The 15,433-nt window shown below is 46.9% G+C and overlaps 6 protein-coding genes across 6 annotated transcripts; 2 read left to right on the top strand and 4 right to left on the bottom strand.

The window, feature by feature from the left end:
* Positions 1 to 119: 119 nt before the first annotated feature.
* Positions 120 to 3,185, bottom strand: GLAREA_08342 (uncharacterized protein; the record flags this gene model as incomplete). The annotated part of the gene is made up of 1 exon (XM_008090387.1): positions 120 to 3,185. One exon carries the CDS (start codon positions 3,183 to 3,185, stop codon positions 120 to 122), a length of 3,066 nt encoding a protein of 1,021 aa, XP_008088578.1.
* Positions 3,186 to 3,750: 565 nt separating this feature from the next.
* GLAREA_08341 (Mitochondrial carrier) lies at positions 3,751 to 5,072 on the bottom strand (the record flags this gene model as incomplete). The annotated part of the gene is made up of 2 exons (XM_008090386.1): positions 3,751 to 4,824; positions 4,875 to 5,072. 2 exons carry the CDS (start codon positions 5,070 to 5,072, stop codon positions 3,751 to 3,753), a joined length of 1,272 nt encoding a protein of 423 aa, XP_008088577.1.
* A 616-nt stretch (positions 5,073 to 5,688) lies between these two features.
* Positions 5,689 to 6,329, bottom strand: GLAREA_08340 (LexA/Signal peptidase; the record flags this gene model as incomplete). The annotated part of the gene is made up of 2 exons (XM_008090385.1): positions 5,689 to 6,007; positions 6,058 to 6,329. The coding sequence occupies 2 exons, from the start codon at positions 6,327 to 6,329 to the stop codon at positions 5,689 to 5,691; spliced, it is 591 nt and encodes a 196-aa protein (XP_008088576.1).
* Positions 6,330 to 6,652: 323 nt separating this feature from the next.
* GLAREA_08339 (eIF-2-alpha, C-terminal) lies at positions 6,653 to 7,735 on the bottom strand (the record flags this gene model as incomplete). Its single annotated transcript, XM_008090384.1, has 4 exons — positions 6,653 to 7,136; positions 7,182 to 7,389; positions 7,444 to 7,606; positions 7,658 to 7,735. The coding sequence occupies 4 exons, from the start codon at positions 7,733 to 7,735 to the stop codon at positions 6,653 to 6,655; spliced, it is 933 nt and encodes a 310-aa protein (XP_008088575.1).
* A 531-nt stretch (positions 7,736 to 8,266) lies between these two features.
* GLAREA_08338 (FabD/lysophospholipase-like protein) lies at positions 8,267 to 13,034 on the top strand (the record flags this gene model as incomplete). Its single annotated transcript, XM_008090383.1, has 3 exons — positions 8,267 to 8,496; positions 8,546 to 11,505; positions 11,671 to 13,034. 3 exons carry the CDS (start codon positions 8,267 to 8,269, stop codon positions 13,032 to 13,034), a joined length of 4,554 nt encoding a protein of 1,517 aa, XP_008088574.1.
* Positions 13,035 to 13,690: 656 nt separating this feature from the next.
* Positions 13,691 to 15,163, top strand: GLAREA_08337 (Metallo-dependent hydrolase; the record flags this gene model as incomplete). Its single annotated transcript, XM_008090382.1, has 2 exons — positions 13,691 to 13,934; positions 14,001 to 15,163. 2 exons carry the CDS (start codon positions 13,691 to 13,693, stop codon positions 15,161 to 15,163), a joined length of 1,407 nt encoding a protein of 468 aa, XP_008088573.1.
* Between the last annotated feature and the right edge of the window lie 270 nt (positions 15,164 to 15,433).

Genomic DNA, 15,433 nt, shown 5'->3' with positions numbered 1-15,433 from the left:
AAATATGCGTGCCTCATGCTTGATACGAGGATGTAGAAACTTCATCTCATGAGTTATATACATAATTTCCAACATCTATAAACTAAACATAGATATACATAATATACACATGGTAATTATCAGCCTGCGACACCAATGGCTTTGCCCAGATACTTTACTGAATCGCTTTCTGGATCGAATCCTCCGTCACAAGTCTCATGTGACGTTTGTGCTATGGATATTCCGTCAGTCACGGTTCGAGAGTCTGATGCAGAGGATCCCAATAGATTCGCAGGAGGCTGGCTTTCAATCCCTAGGTTGAGCATAGACATGGCCATCTCTCGGAACTTGGCTTTTTCCAAACTGCGGCGTTCCCGAGCTTGCTTAACCTGACGACGTAAACTTTCCAAAGCATCCATATAGCCAATTTGACGTAAATCCAAGGGCTTTTGCTGTTGTTTTTTCTTTACTACATTGATCATTACTGCAACGCGAATCTTAAACCGGCGGTCTGGAATGGAACCTGAGTGCATGAGGGTGTGTGAGATCCAAAGGACTCCCTGGCGGCTTTCAAGACTCGCGTACACATTCAACAATACAGTAAGAGTCGAGAGATGGATGGTTTGTGCCATTAAGCCTAGCCGCTCAGACATGAGCGACCAAAAGTCGAGAGCTTGTCGAACCTCCCCACTCCTCTCCAGAAGACTGATTGTATGGGTTACAATAGATTGATCAATGGTAATCCCAGCAGTCTCCAGGGTAGCTATGTTGGTTAAAACCAAGCTTCTGAACTCGTCTGGGGACTGGTCGATGAAACCCTTCATCTGTTCAATGAGAACATGGGCCGCAGCAAACTGCACATCGGTTCCTCGAGCATATGCTTCTCTAATGAGAATTTGGGTCTGCGAGATGCTTTTATGCCGCAAGCACGCGGCAACGGCTATGGCTACGTGCTTCGGGCCAATAGGAATCTCGGATTTGAGCGCCGATTCATATGCTTTGAGTGTAGCGGCAGGATTACCGGTAATGAGGTTTGTACTCATGATACGAAGGGTTCCAGCAGAGTTCCAAGTGTGTTTGTGTTTGCGCAGGGCTTGAAGCCTGCGCAGTCTTTTAGTAGCCTTCACCGTCCCCGGAGAACCCGTCAAGGCAATCTGTGCCAAATGTTCAACAGTCTGGTCTTCCGTGAACGCACCATTACCGCGCGCACAGATCAGCTTGTATAACTGGAAGGCCTCTTCGTATGAAAAGTCCCACACCAAGCGGCAATACTTCAGGATGATGTTTATCGAGACCGAGTCAATGGGACATCCGGCAGTATGTGCAATGTCTACCCAGCGGAGTAGAGAGTCTGTTTCCTTAGCAGCAGCATACTCACTAATCATGATGTTGGAGATGTACGGAGTCAATAGGAAGTAGCTGCTGTCCATGAAGCCGCGGATGAACTCCTCTGTCTCGCAAACACTGTGCGAATCTGCGAAGACTTTCAAAATGGGTACAAAGCTATGACTGAAGATTTCTTGCAGAGTCTGTCCATATTCCTCCTCGAACTGAGCGCTTATCAGCCCCATGTTCTTGAGGTCTTCTCTGGCTCCAGGCCAGTCATTACGCTTTGCCTTGGCAAGGGCAAAATGGCCAAATATACGAAGGTCGGCTGGATTGACAGTGTGGACTTTCTTTAGCTCATTGTAATAGAATACTGCAATGCTTTCCTTGTCAGCCTCTATGCACCATTGAATGATCGCTCCGTAAACTGTGCTCGGATGGTTGACATCAGCTAAGAGTGGTTTAAAGCGCTCGAAACTCTCGATGGTGATTTCAATATTACGCGTCATCCTCCACTGACCACCAAGAAAGTTTAGTAACGAAGTTGTCGAGGTTTTGAAACCCCCAAGCTTTGCCATTTTACTGCTCACTGCCAATACCCGTTCCGCACGCCGAGCTTGTCCAGACTGGAAGGCGGCATCGACCACAAGTCGAACGACTTTAGATAGTTGAATGCTGTGAGGTGTGGTCTTGGTGAAGTACTTCCAAAAAAGGTCTCCCACCCCTTTATAATCACCAAGCTTATGTGTGGCGTCGATCACACATCCTACATCCTCTGCAGACAGGGAAGTACGAGCACCATATCGTAACCTTGAAAAGAAGATTTTACAAGTAAGACCATGCCATCCACGTTGGCGTGCCTCTTCGAATAATCTTGTACCCAGTGAGGAGACCTTCTGCCGGTCTACACTGTCCGGGATCTGGCAGCCTTTTTCAAAGCGTTGGGTATATATTACGCAGGCGAAGTTTAAGCTCGATCCAGTTAAATGGGCGTCATCCAGTATGTGTTTGATGATAGTGTGAGGAGAGAATCTCTGATATAATGTCTCCTCGATGCCACGAAAATGGGGCAATATTGACTTCAGTATAGCTTGTGCAAGATGAATTTTGTCATGTTTCATACACAACTCTGAAAGATTTGCGGCCGTTTGAAGTAGCTGTGGATCAATACCAGTTCGGGGGATGTCAATTCCTTCTTCGAAAGTATCCAAAAATCGGGAGGCCGCTGCCTCGACGTCCGCTGGATCACCACTCGAGACAATCCGGTCAACATCCGCAGAAAGTCTTCGTTGACGATTGGCTTCAAACAACAATTCTCCTTCTGCATCTGAGTCCAAAACGTCGGGCCGTGCTTGTTGCTGGAAAACCAGACGTTTTTTGATATAATCATCCACCCTACGGGCTTTTACTTGACGGTGGGCTACCAAAGGGCGGGAATCAATTAGATCCGTGATTTTGGGCGCCGGAGTGGACTTGTTCCCAGTTTCTTGCGTGGAGATATCTCCAGGCCAAGCTGTTCCGATTTGCACCAGCTCAATGTGTTCGCTCGTAGGTTGGATTGCCGATTGTCTGTGTTCTTTGTTGGTCTCTTTCGTCAACTTCGTCATTGTTCTATCCGCTGGTGGGAATGGGAGGTCCTCGAAACCAGAGACATCACCCATGCTAATGTCGATAAGTACTCTGGCGCTTCCACTGTGATAACCCCTCGCCCCCTTGATTTTGCAAGCATTCTCGTGTACCTCCCGCGCAGAGTGGATTCTTCGTCGACGATCTTCGGTCAGAAGTCCAGCACTCAGAGCGACTGTGCAAGATGTTCCGAAGGCGAGATGGCGGAGAGTTCTGAGAGCACCTTTGGACGGCACAGGAAGCGTAATAGGCATATCTGAGGCTTCATGGCGATTTAGAAACAAAATTCATTTAATTCTGTCTACCGATCTTCGAGCAGTTCTGTACGAAGCTTCGTGGTGGTAGAGTGGGAAAGCCAGTAGTGTTTGATTTCGAGTTTCGATGTTAAAATTTGTCGAGTTCCCATGGAGCTCTTGTCAGGACCAGACACTAAATAAAGCATGCGCGACGAACATTGTCAGGCCGCCGTAGCAATCGAGGCAACATCAGCCCGAGCCCCGGCTCAGCGCACCAGACAACAAGGGCGAATTGAATTACAAGTATAGGTTATTTAAGCTCTTCAATTATTCTCATACTTGCAGTTATCACGTTCCGAATTGCACTTTGGTCTTATGAGGAGGTCGAAATTACGCGCCACATAATAAAACGTTATTGCAAGATTCTTCAACGTCCTCAAAGTGAAGATCTATTCTATGATTTTTCTGCATGTTGTTTGTGCAAGTAACGCCGCCCATATGCTGTTGTGGTGTACAGTATCCTTACATTCCTCGCCCAAGCTTTTATACAAACTCTCATCCAGTGAAAAGCCTCCCAGTCCCATTATACAGCTTCTTCTCGGTTGCTTGCAGAAGATAATACACCCAGTTTCCGTAAAATTGTTTGATATAAGAAGAGCATGCAGCCACTCTGAACGCTGGTCCATACAAACCTAGGCCCAACACCGCGAAAGCCTCCTGCAAGCCCTTCGCTCTTGTATATGAGCTTTAGTCCAGTGATAACGGATGAGGTATCGAGATTACTGGCGCCTGGCCGAGGAGTATGCGTCGAAGGCGATGATGTCGAAATCTTTCTGATTTGTTGCTGTATGGATGAGTTTGACGTTTTCTTTCCCAGGGCATTGTTTGTGTGACTGATTACCGGCTCGGAAATGTTGACTTGAGTCTGAATTCTAGTTTTCACGACATCGAGTGGACATGTTATTACACCAGCAAGTCCACCAGCAGCGGCACCTGTCAAAAGCTCGAGAGGAAGCCCAATCTCTCTGCTTTGCTTCCATTTCCGTGCCCAATCCTGACCTTGCTCGTAGAATGTGAATTGCAGAGCCGAAAATGGCAGATCCCTGAAAATGGTCGCTTTATATCCATAGAACAGAGCTGAAAATCCTTCTTGACGGTATATTGTTTTAGCGGCGTGAGAAAACCCCTTATAATTATATCCAGAATTGAAGTAGGGGTTGTTGTATCGACCCTGTAACTGTAGACGCGTTTTGAGTACCTCGGAGGGCACATAAATGAATGATGCAGCAAAGTCGGCAACGAACCCTATTGCACTCCCATTAGTCAAGATTCCTAAATATACGGTTCGGAAGTTTGTACCGCTAGTAAGATACGCAAGCTGCGGATTGATACCGTAATCAATCATGTGCCTTTTACTGTATTCGTAGGTCCCAAAGAATATGATAGTCCCTGGGAAGGAGCCTAGCAATGCTGGTAGCCAGCCTCCATACAATCCCCGTCGGAGGCCCTCCTGGCGGAATATCGTAGAATATGAAGAGGCCATAGACGTATATCTGGGAGGAAAGTGCGGGTCGCCCTGCTGCCGCGTCTTCACGGTATCTAAAGAATGCATCAGAAGATCTCCCGTCGTCCCTCCTAGGCCTCCGGCAATCATGCACTACAGAAAATTAGTCCACTAACTTTTTCTGGGAAAATTGCTATCATTACATGTACATATGGCGCTCTTTCCTCCTCCTCGATGTCTTTCGATGCCATAGTATCCGGCCTGGTCCTCCCTGTGCCCAATTTGATATTTCCGCCGGCCTCCCTCCCCGTTTGCAATCCATCATCAACAATGGCAAAGTCGTTACGATTCGGTTCGGTACTTGTCGTTGCAGAAGAGAAAAGATTTTTCACCAGGGACATGGCCCTTTCTCGGATCCAGTTGAGGGCTATCCGAGAAGGATTGCGACTGTCTTCCCGGAAGTTGGTTGCAGCGGTCGGCTTATTGAATTATCGATGAAATGTTGAATCCTAGGCTTTCTGGGAGGTAGGATGCTAAGCAAATGTTCCGCCCGCTAGCGCAAGGCTGAGAGCCAACACCTGCTGGCCTTTCACAATGCAACCGAAGTTGCTTGAACGATTTATTTACTACAGTACGAAAACATTTAAATCGTACTACAGTGTGTCTAGAATTAAGTTCAGATCCCTAGATTTTTGTCCGAGTTTGGAATGATTTCCAGGATGCTTCCACATTTTCGGAGCTGAAGGCCTTGGATTAACACAACAGAGTGGAAAAAGAGAGATAGCGTACCCTCGTTGCTAATAATTATTATTCGGATTTGGTCAGACAATACTTGATGAGTTTGGTTTACCACCACGGTGTATTTCTTAAATTATTTTGTAAAGATCTGCTTTTACAGCTATGCGGAGATGTCAACCTCTCCTCATCTAGTACATGCACCTCTGACTTGCGTGTGGCGCACTTGTCCAGACTATTTTTTCTTGTTCCATAAATATTGCGTTCGAATATTCTGCGGTTTCAAGCCCATTGAAGAGCATCTTCTTTCCGTCCTCTTATCACTTTAGTTCTACCCCTAAACTCTGCCCATTTAATCGGTCCAGAGCTTGCCCATGGCCGGAGCACATGTGTAACTTTGCCCTGAATCAAACTTATAGGTATTGGCCCATAATGGTTGCTGTCCAAAGACTTATTGCCATCTCGATTATCACCCTCCACCCAGACATGGCCAGCCGGGATATCTGCAATTGGCGCTGGGTATGGCGCGCGAGAGAAAACCCTATCACCTTCTATTGCTATGATTCTTTTGACAGCGAGAACATCCGGATGGCTGGGGCTCCTATAGTTCCAATCGTTAGCTGGGTCTGAATGAAGATAATGGCAACGTACCAGAATGAGACAAGCATGCCGCGTTCCAAGCCGGTACCTGGGTTCCACTTGTTCACCCAACAAAGATCCTTCTTCCGGGATTCGTTGTATGATGTATTGAGGTATGGGTACATGGAAGCACCTGTAATCTTTGTGGTTTCTCCAATATTTTCATTAAAAAAGATGACTGCTGGAACCCAAGAAGCAAATATGAGAAGGTTGTAGCCCGTCTTCCGCATAAATGGCCGTAGTGGAATGTTGCGGAAGTTGGAGACGACACGATTGACGGCCATCGGGGCCAAAGGCCAGAGTTATGAAATGTGTTGCAGATGGTATGTTTTATTGTCCCAAGGTTTCGTCGACTTCAGTACCGAGCCACAGCCTTGTGACCATCAATTCGGCAATCTCTTTCTTCAGCCTTGTAAATAACCTGTTGTCAGGTGAAACGCGCGGTAATTAATATAACAATAAACATTGAGCAAAATCTAATCTCTTCATATTTGATTCGTTACTACAATTGGCCGCTTGCATTCATGAGCTTTATATGGCCCTCTATGCGCCCGCAATGCAGATCTTCCCAGAATGCTTTTAATTATCCCCCAGAATTGCATCAACATTACATGGTCTCAGGAACGGCGTCGTCAGATTCAGACATGCTCTCATCTCCACTGACTTCGGCGTTTTCTCTTTCTCTCTTCTCCATCAGTGCCTGCAGTTCAGCATCGTCGTTCTCCGTAACCGCCTTCGGCTCCATCTTAACAATGCAATTTCCTCCAGCACTTTCTATGTCTTTCCGGATGTCAACGATCGCCGCTTCCAGAGTCTGGATCCCAACATTCTTCTCCAAGCATGTACTAGTCAAGACATATAAGGGCGGCGATACAAGCTTAACCTTTACTTGGTTGTCTGGAGTATTTCTCGCCTCTGCAGTTCGGAGAGCGGTCTTAACCGCATCTATGCCTTCATAACCAAAGCATGTAACTTCGACGTCTGCTCGAACTTTCGTGGGCTGTGGCGTCAAACGTTTTCCGATATAAGATTTCAATTCATCAGCTACTACATCGTTTGGAAAGGAAATGTCCTGCCAGACTTCGGAGTTGCTACGAAATGTTAGTGGTGATTTGAGAGAGAACGTGGCCGCTTACGTTATGGAAAGCTTGAAGGCATCGACTGCGTGTCCATATTTCTTGTTTAAGGGCCACCCAATGCGCTCATAGAGATCTTCGATTGGATGTTGCGTTTTTTCTGCTACGTGCCGCATAATGGAGTGGACCATTTTACTTTTGTTGTACCTCTCCTCACATTTGACGATGTCTTCTGGCGATACTCTTCGCTTCGACAAATCAATGTATCCTTAGTATGCTGTCAATAATGGTTCGATATCCATGTAACGAGGCTAAGATGTACCTTTCTCTTTATCAACTCTGAGAACCACCACAACTTCGTTTCGCCCCACTCGAATAAGTTTTTGAATACTTCTGATACGGCGTCTCGATAATTCGGAAAGTAAGATCATGCCATCGATGTTGTCATACTCGAGAAGTTTAACGTACGCTCCCATCTCAGCAATCTGCAGGCCATGTCAACATAGTACGCTAGAGGCGAAAATTAGAAGACATACCTGCTTGACGTTCACCATCACAAAGCTATCAATCTCAGGATACTTCTCCTCGTAGAAGCGACAGTTGGTCAACGACATTTTGGCGGGTTGGCGCAACGCCTTCAAAACCTTCTATTCGTAGATGGGAGGTGCGCTTCGTTGCTACAATATGCTGTGGCGAGCTTAGAGATTTGTGTATAAGGATGATTCTTTTGAGTGGGTGGGCGCGAGCAGAATAGATCGTGAATGTTTGCGACAGTCTAGTCCTTGGAGTCACAAACTGAATTTTGGACGCGAGCTTGGTGGGGTCGGTGGGCGGGCAGTATGTCGTGGAAGTCAGAACAGGGGTTAGCATCGATTTGTCGGCGAAAGCGGCGCCGATACGGAGCGGAGGAAGTAGTTTCAAATGCACCGAACCTAGGTAGAAACCATCTTTCGACTACAGTATGAATTCGTTCCGGATACAAACAATTGTTGGCTTTCAAGCCTTCCAAGTTCGTAAAATGGAAAAGACACCTACTGAGAGCTGAGATATTGACACAGTGGCGGGCTTGACTGCTGCTGCTCGTCGACACTACCGAATACCTGTTTCTTGCCAGCATTCCGAGCTTCACAAGCTTGCTTGTCAATATGAGCTCCGTGTCCACCTCACCTCTGGCTTCTGCCACAGCGACGGCACTAGAGGAGCTCAGTTTGCAACCCTCCTGGCTGGGAGGTATTGGGAGAATGGGTCTGTATCTCATAGGCATCGTCCCAGGCCTTCTTTACTGGATAATTACCTGCATCTCCATCACAATGCCTACATTTCTATTTACCCTGTTCTCGACCAGCTTGACAGTTACCATGAATGCTACTACTCTGTAAGTATTCCATCTTCCCAGATGTCAAACCTTGCTAATATAAGTACAGTATGTTAATAATGCTAGCTTTCATGTCGACCATAAGCTGGTTCGTCAGATATAGGTTTCTAAACATGTATGCGCGTTTACCTCCTGAACCGCAACGCAAGGAACCACAGATCGATTTATACCCGGATACACAAGAGGAGGGTTCGAAATCTGGATTTTCCAACTATTTGGACGAGTTCCTAAGTGCAATCAAAGTATTCGGATATTTGGAGCGGTCGGTTTTTCACGAGCTCACACGAAGTATGCAAACACGGAAGCTCATAGCAGGGGAAACGTTAAATCTAGAAGAAGAAAAGGGCTTTTGCCTTGTTGTCGATGGACTAGTTGAGATCTTTGTGAAGTCATCTAGAGAAAGTCGCGGTTCTGATTCCGAAACTGTGACCTTCGACCCAAAAGACTCTTCTGACAGTGGTGATGATCACAACACAGGTGCAGGGCACCAGAAGTACCAACTTTTGACCGAGGTGAAAAATGGAGCGCCAATGTCCTCCCTATTCTCGATACTCTCGCTGTTCACTGAAGACGTCAAGCTAAGACATACGGAAGACGAGGAAGTAGAGTCTGGGACTTCAACCAGTGGATTCCGCCAACAGCGATTCCCGTCGAGTGCTGGCTTCGAATTTGATCAAAATCAACATGACATTCCGCCGTCGCTGCCAAACAGCCCAATATACGGGGCATCCGTAGACGGAGCCACATCATTTAGACGAAAGGATCGAAGGTCGTCGACCATGGCAAGTTCTAGTGGTGGTGGCGCGCTTCCGATTATTCCTCCTCTGTCACTCGATGGTGGAGTCAAACCGAAACCCAGACCTAAACCTAGAAGAAACCAGACATACTCTGCCCACCCCGACATCGTCGCCAGGGCTACGGTTGACACCACGATTGCCATCATCCCAGCGAGTGCGTTTCGTCGTTTAACGAGGGTGTATCCAAAGGCTACTGCACATATTGTGCAGGTAATTTTAACTCGACTTCAAAGAGTGACACTTGCTACAGGTCATTCCTACCTCGGCCTGACGAGTGAAGTATTGCGGACAGAAAAACACATGAACAAGTATACTACATATGAGCTTCCAAATTTTCTGCGTGGCGATGCCTTAGAGCGTCTCAAAGAGAAGTTCACCCGCGAGCGGGAACGAGCTGGGCCTGAAGACAGTAGTAAAGGCATAGCCTTACACAATGCTGGGGTTGGCCGTAGGCGCAGATCTAGTAATAGTCTGAGAAAAGAGGCTACCATCCACTCACTGGTTTCGAAAGGTTCCCCAGCACTGACTACCGACTCCTTCGAGCCTCCTGGTCGCGATATAAGTACCAATCCCAGTCCTGGCGACTTACTGACCAATATCCACATGTCACGATCCGGTGGACGACGAATCAATTCCCATACTGCTCAGGCCCATTCTGTAGCAACTGTTGAAGCGCCAGAAGTTTGGCACCATGATAGTCAGAGTCCACTCGCGCAGCGCACTTTTAACCCCTTCGCCAACACATTATCGCCTCGCGTATCACTCCACCGCCAAGAATCAATTGATGAAGACGGCATGTTCAGGGGCTCGGTTCTGGAGTGTATCTTCAAGGCTATAGGCCTCACGAACACCCGAAATGCTCTGAGAATGTCTGACTCTGTCGAAGCTTCCCCTCGACTGGTATCCTACGACCAGCGAAAGCAAAAGGCTGTTTTTACCAACAATGCTTTTGGATTCATGGATCCATATGAAGCATCAGCAGACGGAGACAATGAGTCTATGACATCTGGTGGGATCAGCGTGGGTGGATATCCTAGTACCCAGGGTTTAGCCCACGAATTAAAAGATGAAATCGAGATTGTCTTTTTCCCTCAGGGTTCCGTTCTTGTTGAGCAGGGAGAGCGGAATCCTGGTCTATACTATGTAATAGATGGTTTCCTAGATGTGAGCGTTCCTATTGACGAGAAGTCTGAGTCCACGGTACTTGGACCTTCCCATCGACCACCGACGTCCAGACTTGGTGACGACGGACGTCCTCCACTCAGTCGCCTAGGTACTGGTTCAGCAAGGACATCTACTGCGGGGATGGCGCATACCACTGATAAAAAAAGAAAAGCGGCGAGTCGGAAATCTCTGGCTTTGATTAAACCTGGTGGTATTGCAGGCTATATCGGTACCATCTCTTCATATCGCTCCTTCATAGACGTCGTCGCAAAGACAGACGTTTACGTTGGCTTTCTCCCTCGCTCATCACTGGAGAGGATTGTTGAGAAGTATCCTGTGGTTCTGCTGACCATGGCGAAAAGACTCACAAGTCTTTTACCCAAATTGATATTACACATTGACTTTGCTCTGGAGTGGGTCCAAGTCAGTGCTGGTCAGGTCATCTATCATCAGGGCGATGATAGTGATGCCATCTACATTGTTCTCAATGGCCGTCTACGTCTTGTTCTTAACAACGAAGAGGCGGAAATGAAAGTTGTTGGCGAATATGGCCAAGGGGAAAGTGTTGGCGAGCTCGAGGTCATGACTGAGTCCACCAGACCTGCTACACTGCATGCTATTCGTGATACGGAACTCGCGAAATTTCCTAGAACTCTTTTCAACAGTCTGGCCCAGGAGCACCCAGGAATCACCATCAAAATATCAAAAATCATTGCATCTCGAATGCGATCTCTAATAGAAGATCCTGTGTTTGATCAAGGCAAGGAAAAGGTCACTGCTGCCACCAGCAATAAAGTTTCCTCTACTTTAAATCTCAGAACAGTTGCGATTCTTCCCGTCACTGCTGGCGTCCCAGTAGTCGAATTTGCAAGCAGATTGATGAACGCCCTAACTCAAATTGGCGCAACTAATGGCGTTACCTCTCTCAATCAGGCGGCAATATTGAACCATCTCGGTCGCCACGCGTTCAGTCGGATGGGGAAACTAAAGCTATCTCAGTATCTCGCCGACCTTGAGGAAAAGTATGGTCTGGTTCTATATGTGGCAGGTAAGTTTTCACTATGGCATTTATTTCACTATATCTTCTCAAGCAGCCGAACTTTTTCCAAAGTCAAAATCATGCTATGAAGACCACATTAATGCAGCTCTATTTCCTTCCTGATTGTTAATGCCATTGAGATGTTGTCAAAGATTGCGGCTAATCAACGTGCAGATACCAATGTGAACTCGCCTTGGACTCAGACGTGCATCAGTCAGGCTGATTGTATATTACTTGTGGGTTTAGCGGAAGGATCTGCCGCAATTGGAGAATATGAGCGTTTTCTCCTCGGGATGAAAACCACCGCGAGAAAGGAGCTCGTATTGCTACATTCCGACAGATTTGTTCCTCAGGGAGTCACGAGAGCCTGGCTCCGAAATCGTGTCTGGATTAACGGCGGGCATCACCATGTACAGATGGCTTTCCGGACAAGCTCAGTTCCAGTTCATCCGCAAACGAGAAGGTTTGGCTCTACTTTGAAACAACGAGTTCAGGTCCTACAAGCAGAAATTCAGAAGTATACTTCCCGGAGAGTCCGACAAACTCCACTTTATTCCGCCGATACGCCCTTCAAGGGAGACTTCCATAGAATTGCCAGGAGGCTTTGTGGAAAATCCATCGGCTTAGTTCTAGGCGGCGGTGGTGCCAGGGGCATTGCTCAAGTCGGGATAATTCGAGCTTTGGAAGAAGCTGGCATTCCCATAGACATAATAGGGGGCACATCTATCGGATCCTTCATTGGAGCCTTGTACGCGCGTGATGCAGATGTGGTTCCAATGTATGGCCGTGCAAAGAAATTTGCTGGCCGTATGGCAAGTATGTGGCGGTTCGCCCTTGACCTAACATATCCATCCGCCTCTTATACGACTGGCCATGAATTTAATCGTGGAATCTTCAAGACTTTTGGAAATTCTCAAATAGAGGACTTTTGGTTGGAATTTTACTGTAATACGACAAACATCAGCAAGAGTCGGTCAGAGATACATACGAGTGGTTACGCGTGGCGTTATGTACGGGCTTCCATGTCTCTGGCCGGCCTATTACCACCTTTGTGCGATGAAGGAAGTATGCTACTTGATGGTGGTTATGTCGATAATCTGACGGTCACGCATATGAAGTCCTTAGGGGCAGACGTGATCTTCGCAATCGATGTTGGAAGTCTCGACGACGATACTCCCCAAACATTTGGTGATTCCTTGTCTGGCTTTTGGGCCTTTGCCAATCGCTGGAACCCTTTCTCATCGTACCCGAACCCACCGACCCTAGCAGAAATTCAAGCACGACTTGCGTACGTCTCAAGTGTAGACGCATTGGAAAGGGCCAAGAACACCCCCGGATGTCTATACATGCGCCCGCCCATCGATGCTTATGGCACTCTAGACTTTGGGAAGTTTGACGAGATCTATCAAGTGGGTTATAAGTTCGGCCAGTCGTATCTTTCGCAGATGAGGGATCAGGGCGTGCTGCCTTTGATAGATGAGACAGAGGAGAAGAAGGCTTTGAGGAGGACAATGGCTCCCCGTCGAGCAAGCATATAGTGGATGGGTAATATCATGGTCAAGGCGTTAAGAAACTTAGAAGGACTAGTGGGATACCCGGCACATCTGTACCAAAATTTCTAGATCCTACATAAAAGCTCAAGCACGCCATTTATCTGAACCAAAGAGAGCATGCGGTCACTGCACATCATCCTTCTTGATATATGCTGAATCTCTTCATGTAATGACCAAGTCATCTTTGCTTATCTTCCGTTAGCTATAATGCTTTACTTCTCTCGGGCCCGCCCATTATTAAGAATGACTTGATTATCTCACGGCTCGCTTCTTGTCATTGGAATCTGGAATCTAGGATCTTTTAACGAGCAAGTCGGCCCCAGGCGAAGTCCGCCGCCGACCCATTCCTATTCGAGCCAAGTGCGGCTAGAGTAGTGTTATTGGACAGAACATATCGCAACCATTGGGTTTTGAAAAAGCAAGTGTCACTTTTGTTTCAAATACTTATTCTTATTCTTTCGCGCTTTAGATAGCCTCGTTGCTTTGTTTACCTTCGCTTCTGCCTATACATATATTATTGCCGCTGCCTATACATACATTATTGCCGAGCAGCTACAATCATCTTGTTCACACCAGAATCTTTTGGTTTTCACGTCAGAGACAAATTTCTATTATCTCACTCCTTATCGGAAAGTAATAAGATGTCACCTACCAAAAAGTCTCTTTTCTTGGGATCTTTCGTGCATTGCAAGAGTCTCGATGAGTTAGAGACCCGGCACGATGCGGCGGTCTTCGTGGATGAACATGGAGTCATTGTCGCCATTGAACAGGATATGGACTTACAGCGAGCGAAAGATACTTTAATACCACAAATGGGCTGGGTAGAAGGAGAGTATGCTGTACATATGGCGAAGAAAGGGGAATTTTTCTTTCCTGGATTTATTGGTAAGTTGGTTATTCACCACTCCTATCAAATCTCTCCTCGAAGACTTCTCTGCTAATAGGAGGTAGACACGCATATCCATGCTCCTCAATTTCCTAATGCTGGAATTTTCGGCAAGAGCACGTTGCTGGATTGGCTGCTAAAATACACCTTTCCTATGGAGTCATCACTTGCCAACTTATCAAAGGCCCAGATGGTCTACAACCGCTGCGTTAAGCGTACACTCTCTCATGGCACCACCACAGCAAGCTACTATGCTACCATTCATGTCCCGGCGACAAATCTGCTTGCTGACCTCTGTTTATCAATCGGTCAACGGGCATTTATTGGGCGGTGCTGTATGGATTCTGACATGTCTCCTGACACTTACCGAGACGAGTCACCACAACAAGCGATCGAGGCTACCAAAGCTACCATCTCGCACATCTCTTCGATAGATCCTTCATATTCATTAGTATCTCCAATATTGACTCCCAGATTCGCGCCATCTTGTTCCTCGGAGCTTATGACATCTCTTGGCGCGCTGCACAAGGAGACTGATCTACCAATTCAAACGCACATCTCCGAAAACGTGGGTGAGCTGGCGCTAGTCAAGCAGCTATTTCCTGACATCAAAGACTATACATCTGTTTACGACTCCTTTAGTCTACTCACTAGGAAAACCATTCTAGCTCACGCCATACATCTTTCAGATGATGAAATTGCACTTATCAAAGAACGGAAAGCGAAGATCTCCCATTGTCCTTGCTCAAATTCAAGTATAACTTCTGGTACCTGCAAAGTGCGTCAACTGCTGGATAATGGTATCGATATTGGACTAGGCACGGACATGTCAGGCGGTTACTCGCCGTCGATTCTAGAAGCTCTTCGACAAGCCGTTCTGGTCTCGCGTCATGTGGCTATGGGTGGGGATGACAACACAAAATTATCTATCGAAGAGGTTCTTTACCTTGCAACGAGAGGCGGAGCTAAGGTCGTTAACCTTGAAGACAAGATTGGTGGCTTCGACGTCGGCAAGGAATGGGATGCTCAGCTTATCGGCTTTGGCGCAGACATATCAGATGAGGAAGGTGCGACTGACGAGATCAACCAAATGGACGAGAGTCCGGTCGACATGTTTGGCTGGGAGACTTGGGATGACAGAATCGCCAAATGGGTTTACAATGGAGATGATCGAAATACTCTAGCCGTTTGGGTCAAGGGGCGCCTGGTGCATGAGATCAGGAAATGAGAGTATCCTAGGTTTGATTGGGGGAGATATGGAGTTATGGCCAGGTGGCAGAATTTAGACTGGGTTTAGAATAACGCATTGTCAGGTCTTTGGTTTAAATGGTTGGGATATCGTGGGAGGCTCCGCGTTTGGAAACGCAACTTGGCAGGACCATGTGCTTAGAATGTTTGGGTTGTTGGGTGTTTGTACCATCATTAACCATAAACTGCTCTTAAATCATTTCAAATATTAAAACAGCTCAAGACTTAATTCGAGTGGTACTGTGCCATA

The sequence above is a fragment of the Glarea lozoyensis genome (genome assembly GCF_000409485.1).
Source record: "Glarea lozoyensis ATCC 20868 chromosome Unknown GLAREA9, whole genome shotgun sequence".
Classification (NCBI taxonomy): Eukaryota; Fungi; Ascomycota; class Leotiomycetes; order Helotiales; family Helotiaceae; genus Glarea; species Glarea lozoyensis.
Note: the sequence above shows the minus strand (reverse complement) of the source record. Positions and strands in the feature narration are given on the sequence as shown.